Here is an 11,502-nt window from a genome sequence, read left to right as displayed (position 1 = left end):
AAAACTAAGAAGAGAAATTTAATTGGTTGAATTGGATCTCCATGAAATATGAATCAAATTTATCAAAAAAAAAAAAAAAAAAAAAAAACATCATTCACCTCATCTTCTTCCGTCCGAGGAAGGTTGCCGACGCCGACCCGTGTCCCCGGTCGCTGGTCGCGCGTCGCCGGTCTAGCATTTATTTTTAACATACTTATTGATTTAACCCTGTAACTCTAAAATAGTATTTTTATATAAACTTTAAGATAACTATTATGAAAATTAAATAACACGTGTCTTTTAATTAAATTTTAAAAATAAATTTAATGTAATAACCAAATAAAAATGAAGAAAAGATAGGTAGGGATTGAACGGTGACGATGGAATTAAGAGGGGCAAGTAGTTCCACCAGCATGTCGAAATCAGAGCACTAGGGTTTCGGTTCTCCCTGCAATTGGCCCCTTCAAATGCACCAGCTTGGAAGATGGTTCCAGAGTCAGTGATAAGGCAAGGTTGGGATTCAGATAGTTCAGGCGAGGGAATGTACGATTGGGTATTGAAATGTCACGGGTTCTGGCACAATGCCACTTTGATCATCCCCTCCTTCCTTTTCGTCTTCTACCTCGCACTGCAAGCCAGGCACACCTTTCTCAAACTCTCCCTTGCCCGCAGCTCCCGCATCATCATTTCGTATAACGCTGCACTCTGCTTCGTCACCATGCTCAATCTCGCCTGGTGCCTTTTCCAGGTCAATTTCTTCTCCTTTACTCACTGCTACCATAGTCAATTACCAGCCATCAAACTTTTTCGTAGCAAGGGTTTCTTTTTTTAATCTTTTTTTTTTTTATATCACTTATTTGTAGTTGTGTTAAAATAATGCTTCCTCAAATACTCTAAATTAGTAATTGTTTGATAATTTTAATAGGAAAAAACCCCTCATGTATGGATAAATAAATTATCAATAAACATATATAGAAAAAGTATTAAAAATAAAAATTGTTTTTTTATGAATTAAAATTAATTTATGTGTAAGTCATATTTTGGGGAAATCAAATGATTTAATGCATACATTAATTTTAATTTAGAAAAGAATTATAATTTCATTTTATTTTTTCTTTAATAAATGTTTATAATAAAAACAGAAGTACACAGACAATTTTTTTGAAAAATTAAATAACTTTAGGCATAAATTAATTTTAACTTATAAAAATATTTAATTCATTTTATTCTTTTATTTTCTTCCAAGTATTTATTGAGAAATTAAGACAAGACCTTGTTACTATTTTCATTGGGTTTTAATTTTTCCGATGCCCATTTCTAGTTCACTAGGATTTTCTATGCCTTGACTTTAGACAAATAAATATATGCTTTATTTGATGCTCGGTGATGAAGGCATGGGAGTGCACGTCAGGGAGAGAACTGGAATGGAACTTGTTGTCCTTGTTTACTAGTTCCGGAATGCTGTTTTTGGAAGTGAGCTTGCTGGCTTTTTTACTTCAAGGAAATAATGCAGGTGGTTTGGAAGCAATGAGACGAACTTTTGGCATCTCAACGCTCCTTGTTGGTTTGGATATACTGTTGAAGGTATTTCTTTGTTTTAAACTACAACTACAAGTCTGCTTCTCCTTATTTGAACTTAGTTATCATAACGTCACCAATATCACTGCTCTCTCAGTAGCCAAATTATCTTGTTTTTCCATGCCAAATATTAGTATGTGGGATGAATATGGATTTATGCTTAGCCAATGGAAAGGTGACTGCGGGGTTCAATTTTCTTTTGGGACCTTTTCTTTGTTAGGCTATGTATCTATTTGTATTTGGGATCCCATTATTCGTCGACACCAATGAACATACCCACCATGTGAAGTGGAACTTGTGGGTTGTCCACAGGCTGTTGCTCACTGCTGTTTATGGCTTCATAATGTTAATGTACCATTCCGGATGGAGAGAAACGTTGCCTGGTAAGTTAATAATTGACGGGATAGTGAAAGGGTGTTTCAACTTGGTGTCTAATTGCCTAATTTTCAATTTCTTTTCATGCAGCAAAATTTGCATTTTATAAGTATGTTGCTATTATGTTCATTTTGAATGCGATTGCGACGCTTGCTTGTGGCCTTACTGGAAATGGTGCTGCTTTTGGTTTCTGGTAAGATTCTTAAACAACTGAGAACATGACATCCAATTTGAGCTGTTTTTCCTTGGCATCTTTCTCTGAAGCTTTGTTTACTTTTTGTTCACAGGTTGTATCGTGTCACAGTTGTCTTTTACCATGCATTTTATCTTCCCTTGTTGTATATAACATTCCTGGCAGACTTTTTTCAGGTTGGAGTTGTTTATTTTTTCAGAACCCTTTACTACTGCTTAAAGATAGCTTTCTTTTTACGGCTCTAACATTATATTATCGCGTGGGAATTTCAGGAGGAAAATTTTCATTTGGAAAGTGTGTATTATTCCGAGATGAAAGATGCGGGTTTCTTCGATACTGATTGGGAATGATCTATCAGCTGTAAAATAAACACTGGCTCAATGTACTCGTCGCAGGGCATCGGATCAAGACATATTATGTAAATTTAGTAATTGCGACAGCAGATCGCATTAATATATATAAACTGATGCTTATCTGTAAGCATCTCATATGTTCTGTTATTTAATACTTAATAGACACGGAGTTCTCATCTACTTGGTAATATTCAGGTTCCTTCCGAATTTTTAGCAATAGTCTATAATATTAACGAAAAAATTAGACTGAATTAAATTAACTTACATAAAATAGCAATGGCATCTCTGATAAAATTAACATATCACTGACATAAACCCCTTAATGCAAAAAAGGACTTGATGTAATTTCCAGAAACAAAAGGCCAGGCTAATTTGTTTTCCTTCTTGGACTTTTATCAGGCAACAAGTCTTTCGCAATTAAAACACTCGATACTCAAAATTGCCCCACACCATAAATATTGATAGGTATGGAGATTATGAGTTCATGTTTACACAAACCTTCTGGTACATTTTTACTCTAAGAACTCTTCTTCAGAACGATTTCTTCAATAAGATCTGCAGCATCCTGAACTGTAGTGATGGCCTGGGCGCTTTCCTCTTCAATGGCGATACCAAATTGTTCCTCAAGGGCCATCACAATCTCAACCTACAAGGCATGGCATTTAAACGAAATCCATATGTAAGATAGTAGATATAGGAAAAGAACATTAAACTGTTACAATGTCAAGTGTTGGCATGATGTTTCTAATTACCGTGTCAAGGGAATCAGCTCCAAGAGTTGCAAATTTTGACTCCGCGGACACAGTCTGACCTTCAGGCACAGCCAGCTGCTTCTTTACTATGTCGCAAACCTTCTCTACTGTCTCTGGTTTAGCTTTAGCCTGCTCCAAGGTGTTTATATAATCATGAAGAATGCAAATATACCCACAAAAAAGAGAGCGAGAGAAGGCAAGTCCTGGAAATTTATGGCCTGTTTTTCTTAAATTCTAATATCACCATTCACCAATCACCACACAAGGGAAAATTTGCCTTCCAGCATTTCTAGTCAAATGCCGAAGTGTTTTAAACTTTGATCAAATGGTCGTTTTCACCACTCCTAAATCTTAAACAAAGGAAGCATTAATGGATTTATATACACTGGTGGAGAATGTATATTCTTTCAGAAATATCATCGCATTTTTCAACTTGTTACTTACAAGCATACACTTTCCATCTTATAAAACCCTTTAGAAACTTAATAAACCACAAGATTCAAAAATATCTAATTTACATATTCTAATAAAACAGTTAATGGCCTTCGCAGCAATATCCACATACAAGCAAAAAATTAGTACTTTATACAAGTTCTTATAAGTTATAATTGGTGTTTCTTCAGCTAAAACCATTTCTTATATTGTGCAGAACCCAGGGCTAATTAACTGAGGCCAAGGGACGAACCCTAATTTACTGAAATATGGATGTCTGACCTCACGGGGTAAACTATGCATAACGTTTCACCTTTCACATCACAATTTGTCCCATTCACTTCTCAGACTCTGCTCCAACAGAGAGACTTCAAGAAGGACAATCCATTCGTAAAAAATCCTATTAACTATAGACTCAAAGACATATAAAATACAATGGTTTGGTGTTTCATGCATGAAAAGTAAGTAACGAAAATATGAAAGATCAAACACTGCATTAGCTACTTACAGCACAGGAAATTCTAAGGCGAATTGAGCTGGGCTGCAAGCTAAAGGAAACATTCTTCCTCCCAAAGCTGGAAACCAGAGCAGATCTCGGGCCAGAAATTGAGGTAAATGCCTGTTCAACAAATTCATCCACACGAAGCTCATTAAACAATTAAAAGATTAGTTAATCAATTAATAGAAGATAAAATAAAATAAAACGATACTAATGCTTTTTTTTTCTTCAGTTTTTCAAGTGAAAACTTTTAAGGAGCACTGACGAAGTGTGCAGAACAAAAACAAGTGTTATTGTCCAAAGTTTTCACTTGTAGAGTTATATAAACACGGAACCAATAAAAAATAGAAATTTTCTTGGCATGTAACTTACGAAACCCCAAATTTATTTTCCGAAAAAACAACTTAGGATTAAAATTGACAGAAATTAAAACGGAAAATAGAGTGCAATCAGTAATTAGTAAAAGTGGAAAAAAAAGGAAGATAAAAATAAGTGAAGATTGATTTATGAGGAATGCATCTAGGCTTTACAGTGTGGTAGAAAGAAAAAATAAATAAACATCTATGGAGCAGTCGGTAGTGAGGAATAAAAAGAGGGGCGAAAAATGCACAGATCAAGAAGCGAAGCGAAGTGCAGAGTAGTGGTTATGGTTGAAGAGTGTTTGAGGGAGGGAAAAAGATACCAGTGTTTGAGGAAGGAGGGATCGCATGGAGAGCGAGGTTCCAACGACTGCGTTGGTGGCCATGGTGGTGTGTGGCGAAGGTGCAAAGGCGCAGAAGAAAAATGGAGAAGAAAGAGAGAGGGTGGCGGAGAAGGCGAAGAGTGTGATGCGAGAATATATATAGCGACAAGTGCCTTGGACCCGGGATTGTTGGCTGCAGGAAAGAGTACTCTCTTCGGATTCGGAACCTCATAAAGTAGTTATTGGGTTGCACTCCACACCCCTACTGGATCATACACCCCACGTTAGCCCAATATTATATTTCCAAGCATTTAATTCCTGCACCTATCACACTACTACATACACCCACCATTTTTATTTATTATTGAATAGATAATATTTTACAATTTGGAGCAATGGTTGGTTTGGTAGAGCTATTGGGTTGATAAATCATTAGTTGTACCAATAAGTCACTAATAAAAATATAATTATATATGTTATTTATTTATTAATAATAATATAGTAACATAAAATTGTATGGCTCAACGATTACGTCTTGCTATTATGAAAATGTCAGAAAAAGAAGGGGTGTGAAAAGAAAAAAAGAATGTGAAACGAAAGGCCCAACAGAGATAAGCCCATTTAAGTCCAGTAGTCTCAAGTTTGATGTGTTGGTGCGGATCGGCGTTGAAGAGTGAGGCAAGGGAAGCAAGGACGATGAGTAAGACTAATCAGATTGAGAGTGTATAGCGATTGTGATTCTTTGGTTTCCATAGATTAGCGGGCGAGAAGAAGAGAGAAGATGGTGAGGGAAGTATCAGAGAGTTGCGTAGATAGCTTGCTGACGGAGATGGTGGCGTGCTATTGCAATCGATTCTATGCTAACAAACCTGAACTCGCAGCACGCAGGATCGAGGCCATTGGATATCAGGTCGGTCACCAGCTCTCTGAAAGGTTGTTTCCGAGCCCCAACATGAACGAATTCCTATTTCATTTAGATCTCTCTTTTGCTTCATTTAGATTAAATTTCTTCGGAGAGATAGATCTGTGCTGAAAAATCGTGACAGTTAAACTGAGTTTAGTTAGTTTATGGAGTTATACGAATAAGCCCCAAATTCTTTAGGCTTGTCACATGCTTTTTTGATAAACCTTTAAATGTTGATTGTTTTTGGGTGGGTTAACTTATTATTGTTTGTAGGAATTCTACATTAAGGCTTTCTGAGGGGAATTATCATGAATTAGTGAAAATGTGGTGTTGTTAGGTATACCATGGAGCGGCCTCGGTTCACGGATCATCTGGAGGCCATCAAGTTCATTTGCAAGGATTTCTGGTCTGAGCTCTTTAAGAAGCAGATAGACAACTTGAAGACAAATCATAGGGTGAGTTCAGAGTTGAAGACAATCGGCGCATACATACATATTTATTGTATAGTTTTTGACTGGATGTATATGGTTCTGTTGCAGGGTACATTTGTGTTGCAAGATAATAAATTTCGTTGGCTTGCACGGATGTCGGTTGATCCGTCCATTGATAATGCTAGTTCAGTTGAAGATAATTCTGCACCTACACCTGAAAACAAGGCAGCACAAGCAATGAGCATGCATCTTTATTTCCCGTGTGGGATTATTAGAGGAGCTCTTTCCAACTTGGGAATTCCTTGTGCAGTTTCTGCAGATATATCAAACCTTCCTGCATGTGTGTATTTCTCTATCTCTATTTCTGTCTCGCACAAATTACAGAAGTCTTTTTAGGGGAGAAGAGTTCATTTTTCATTATGAATGTTTTCTGGATGCACAAATTGTTTATCCTTCTAAGTCAGGTAAAGATCCATAATAATCATTTGTGTGCAATCCCGAGGCTATAATGGTGCAGCGTCATGTTCTGGCATCTGGCTTCTATCTATATTTTTCAGATTGCAGAGAGCTTTCCATTCGCACTTCGCAGAAGTTATGGACACAGCTTTTAACGGGGTTAAAAATCTTTTTTTGTTACCTCTGCATGTCTAATGTGTGTTTTTGGTGCAATGTGCAATTTTGTCCCCGTTCATTTAGTCAAAGGGTTTGAAACCCAGTTTCATGTTCAGAACTGGAAATATGTGTCTCTGCCTGCTGTTTGGATGAAGCCCATCTGGCTCACCGCTATTTGCCATAGTCTCTGGCCAAGCAGTCCTTTCCAGCCTTATCTTTGTTTTTCCAACCTGCTCTGTTTTCTGTATAGACTGTTTCCAAACCAGTCATATATATAAGAACTTTTTCTTTTTTCAAAAAAATTGCATAATTATTACAATTTTTAAAACGCATCTTTTAATTAAAAATGGACTTCTGTTTTCTTTTTTCCAAAACAATCAAACAGAAGGGCCCTCTATGTATTCAGTTTTTCCCTCATGAGTGGAGACTTGAGAGGTTCATGTACCTGTTTCTATGATTAAAACCTGCAATTCACTAGGTCACTAGACGTTAAGACTACATCTTTACTGTTGTATCAAAGCTCACCCTCCTGCTACAGAAAAAACCAAGTCTGAATTTTTGTTTAACCTTTTAGTTTATCAAGGTTCTGAGCAATGATGATGATGATCTTGTCATTTTTTTCTTCAAATTATTGTGATCTGTAGACCTTTCTGCTATGGAATAAAATTATTAAAAGATGTTGATGATAAAGTGGAACGCTTCAATTCTAATAGACCCTGCAATTATTGCCTCAGCTTAGGAAGTTTAAGTTGTGCATTTGTTTCTAGAAAATTTTGTTAATTTGGAATTACTTAATCTGTATTAATTTAAGACAATTTAAACAAGATTGTCTGTCCCCATACCTGTAGAATGTAGAATATAAACATTTCAAGGTTAATTTGTTTTTGCTTCCCATGTCTGTATCTATTAAAGCTTCTCATTATTGGGTAATCATATTAGGATTTAGCTTGATCTGAAATTTCAACATCATTTCCTAGAATCAGTCTAAATCTGGGATAAATGATGCTGTCATTGTTTTATAAATGAAGCCTTTTTCTCCTCATTTAAAAATGATAAACTATCATCATTGCAGCATGTAATTTCCTTTGTGGTGTGCCAACATGCAGTTCTAAGTATCTTTGTGTTTGTTTGATGTGTAGTTGCCAACTAATGTGTTGGAAATAATGATTCTTAATGTATTTAGGAAATAGTTGGTGCATGTGTCATAGGATAAAATGCATTTAGTACTTGTGGGTAATACTGGCTAGGAAGTTGCACTCAAATAACATCAGCCTAGGAAATAGTCTCCACTAAGTCTATTTAGAACCTATATATATGGATATCTTGAATAACCTATGACACACGATATCTTGAATAATAAAGCATTCCCATTCTCATTCTGAATTTCTCTAATTTATCTCCTTCAATTGCCCTCTAAATTCAACAATATGTTTGTGTATAAAAATTTGTCTTCTCTGTATTAGTTGCTCTGATCAATCTCCTTTTTACATCATTGAGCAGGTTCATTTGTGGTCCGTATAAAAGCTTGATGAGTTCATAATTATATTACTGAAGGGAGGGGAAGCCTTAACATCGTTCAAACAATGCTTTGATGTCTGCGAGCGCTTCTGTCATAAAATGCTCCCTTGGGAAATGTTTCTTTACCAGATTTAAACTATATCAAATGTTATTGACTTGGTTGTGTAGAAAGGGCTCCTGAGATAGTATTTTGATAAATGAGAATTTGGTTCTTTCAGATGCAGATTCTACGGAGAGTACACGATAATATCGAATTATTGTGCTGTGTGGAATGACACCGAGAATATCAGTCATCGTAATTTGTTGCTCTTTGTATGGAATGGATGTTAGCCTTATAAGTTGTATAACTTTTTTTATTTCCAATTTGCTTGAGCGTGGCTTCTTTTTAGGACTAGCTTAAATTGATCAGTTATAAATATTTGATTACGAGGAATTTGATCTAATTTTTTTGCCATATTCTATTCGAACCTAAATCACTTCTGAGATTTCGGACTTGCCAGTTAGTGAGAGTGAGTTTTGTATGCACCGGCTTATGAAATTCTAGACGGGGATCCGTCTTATTCAGTGTTATTGGTCATCAATGCTACTGCCACGTTACCTTTATGCAAATAAATAATAATATTTCCATCTTCATGTTCTAGAAAAAAAGAAAAAAAAAAAAGGTGAAACAAACACTTTCTTGTTCTAAAATTCAGTATTAGATTTGTCTCAGACTGATCGGTTGATCCGGGAACTAACCACATTGAATCGGATGTTTATGAACTGGTGTTGATCGATCGGTTTAATTCAAACGAGATTGTTAAAAACCGGTGACCCGGGGTGACCAGCTGGGTCATGTTCGTTAATAAGTTAATTTTGTAAGAAGTTTTTTAATCGCTTTAAGCTACTTTGTAAGAAATAAATTATAAATAATAAAGATCAAATTTAAATTCTCGCGCTCAAATATCAGCACAGGATTGATTTAAGTAGTTCTTGTAAGTTGTAAGGAATCTTTTGAGATAGCAAGATTTTCTTCTTTTTTTTCGTACATGTGAAGTATTCTATTTTTTTTATTATTAAGAAAAGTGAAGTATTATTATTATAAGAAGAATGAGCGTCTTAAAGTGGTACTTTAATTTGATAGAACATATCAGAGAATTTTTTACTGTATTAATATTTTTTTAAAAAAAAAATTATTAAAATAGAACTCTGGACATAATATCTACCTAACTAGCACCGATTATTATTCAAGGTCATAATTCAGTTCTCGGAGAACCGAATTCTTACTTTCCCTGTGTGCTCCTCCAGCGTCGTGGGCTGTGAGAATTCGATTTCCAGAAAATCGAATTCCGGGCAGCCATTTTTTTTTTTTTTTTTTTTTTACTAAATAATAAATTATATTTATAATAAAACTCAAATTATAAATAATAATAAAATAATAAATAATATTTATAATAAAAAATCAAATTTTAAAAATTTAATAACTTATAATGTTAATAAATAATAAAATTAATAAGTTATATTTATAATAAAATTTAATTTTAATAAATATTATTTTTAATAAGTTATTTTGAAAAAAATTGGAATTTAATAAATAATAATTATAATAAGTTATATCTATATTTAAAAAAAAATTAAATTTGAAAACAATTTCAAAAATATGTAATTATTAAATAATAAATTATATTTATAATAAAATTCAAATATGAAAAATTTAATAAGTTATAATGTTAATAAATAAAAAATATAATAAGTTTTCATTATAATAAATATTTAATTTAATAAATAATATTTATAATATTTATAAGTATTATTTATTAGATTTCATTTTTATTTAAAAAAACTTATTATAAATATTATTTATTAAATTTAATATTTATTATAATTAAAAGTTATTACATTTTTTATTTCTTAACATTATAACTTATTAACTTTTTTAAATTTGAATTTTATTATAAATATAATTTATTATTTAATTATTATATATTTTTCAAAATATTTAAAAATTTAAAATTCTTTTTTTAAAATAAATATAAATATTCATTATTATAATTATTATTTATTAAATTCCAATTTTAATTTCAATATAACTTATTATAAATATTATTTACTAAATTTAAAATTTATTATAAATATATCTTATTAAATTTATTATTTATTAACATTATAAGTAATTAACTTTTTAAAATTTAAATTTTATTATAAATATTCTTTATTATTTAATTATTATTTAAATTTTGAGTTTTATTATAAATTTAATTTATTATTTAATAAAAATGAAAAACGAAAAACAGAAAAAAAAAAAAAAAACAAACAAACAAACAAACAAACAAACAAAAACAAAAACAAAACAAAAAACAAAAAACAAAAATGGTTGCCCGGAATTTAGGGGGGTGTATTGGTTTAGGATTTCGTAGGATTTTAAAAGATTTTTTTTGAGTAAAAAAATTCATTGGTAATCCTAATCACTTAAAAATAATTCAGTGGTATTCAATCTGGATTTTCAAGATTTTTTAAAGAGTCCATTAAAATCCATTGGTATTCATTTGAGATTTTTTACAACTTAAAAACAATCCATTGGTATTCAAAAATATAAGGATTTTAAAGGATTGTTGTGTGAGAGAGATTTTGAATGACTTTCTAGTGTTATCTATAAATACCAAATTCATAAAACAGTCATATCCAAACCCATCGAATTTTGAAGGATTGTTTGAAGTGACTTTTCAAAAATTTTCAAGTGAGTTTTTCATATATTTTTTTTTATGCTCCTGTCTTCTCCATTTTTTCTCTGCTAATAATACGAAACTATTATTCATTGTTCATATATAATATTGTAGTATTGTTCTCATCCCATTCCTCTATTTTGTGAAACTCCGATATGTAAATGATAGTGTCATTGATTTGCTATATTTTGATTTGCTATATTTTTCTGTTCGTTCTCTTTAATTGACTTGCTTTATTTTATTCTATGTAGTTGAATTTGTTCCTTTATATAACACAAAAAAATGCTTGAAATTTCAACTTTTAAGTGGTATTTTTTTTTATAACACATGTCAAGAAAAGAAAAAGGTGAAAGATAAAATTGATATCATAATCTCTACAATATATATATATATATAAGATGAATTTGTTAGGGTTTCTGTGAGTAGAATGAGATAAAAATGGATCTTAGTTACGAGAATAACCCTCTCAGCATAAAAACTGCGATTTTTTTT

General features: G+C 32.5%; 3 protein-coding genes across 3 annotated transcripts; 2 read left to right on the top strand and 1 right to left on the bottom strand.

The window, feature by feature from the left end:
* The first annotated feature begins 332 nt into the window (after positions 1–332).
* CAND2 (Protein of unknown function, transmembrane-40) lies at positions 333–2,658 on the top strand. The gene is made up of 6 exons (XM_020352928.3): positions 333–727; positions 1,372–1,563; positions 1,778–1,940; positions 2,023–2,125; positions 2,220–2,301; positions 2,398–2,658. Exons 1-6 carry the CDS (start codon positions 464–466, stop codon positions 2,473–2,475), a joined length of 882 nt encoding a protein of 293 aa, XP_020208517.1. The 5' UTR covers positions 333–463; the 3' UTR covers positions 2,476–2,658.
* Positions 2,659–2,707: 49 nt separating this feature from the next.
* ACP1 (acyl carrier protein 1) lies at positions 2,708–5,025 on the bottom strand. The gene is made up of 4 exons (XM_020352929.3): positions 4,844–5,025; positions 4,171–4,281; positions 3,231–3,359; positions 2,708–3,124 (listed from the first exon to the last, which is right to left on the bottom strand). Exons 1-4 carry the CDS (start codon positions 4,904–4,906, stop codon positions 2,996–2,998), a joined length of 432 nt encoding a protein of 143 aa, XP_020208518.1. The 5' UTR covers positions 4,907–5,025; the 3' UTR covers positions 2,708–2,995.
* A 465-nt stretch (positions 5,026–5,490) lies between these two features.
* Positions 5,491–8,751, top strand: LOC109793458 (Transport protein particle (TRAPP) component). The gene is made up of 4 exons (XM_020352930.3): positions 5,491–5,776; positions 6,085–6,202; positions 6,287–6,518; positions 8,291–8,751. Exons 1-4 carry the CDS (start codon positions 5,625–5,627, stop codon positions 8,317–8,319), a joined length of 531 nt encoding a protein of 176 aa, XP_020208519.1. The 5' UTR covers positions 5,491–5,624; the 3' UTR covers positions 8,320–8,751.
* Positions 8,752–11,502: the final 2,751 nt, after the last annotated feature.

Source organism: Cajanus cajan, chromosome 6 (assembly GCF_000230855.2).
Source record: "Cajanus cajan strain Asha chromosome 6, NIPB_CcT2T_4, whole genome shotgun sequence".
NCBI classification, from domain to species: Eukaryota; Viridiplantae; Streptophyta; class Magnoliopsida; order Fabales; family Fabaceae; genus Cajanus; species Cajanus cajan.
The sequence above is the reverse complement of the archived record's forward strand: the minus strand, read 5'-3'. Positions and strand labels throughout refer to the sequence as shown.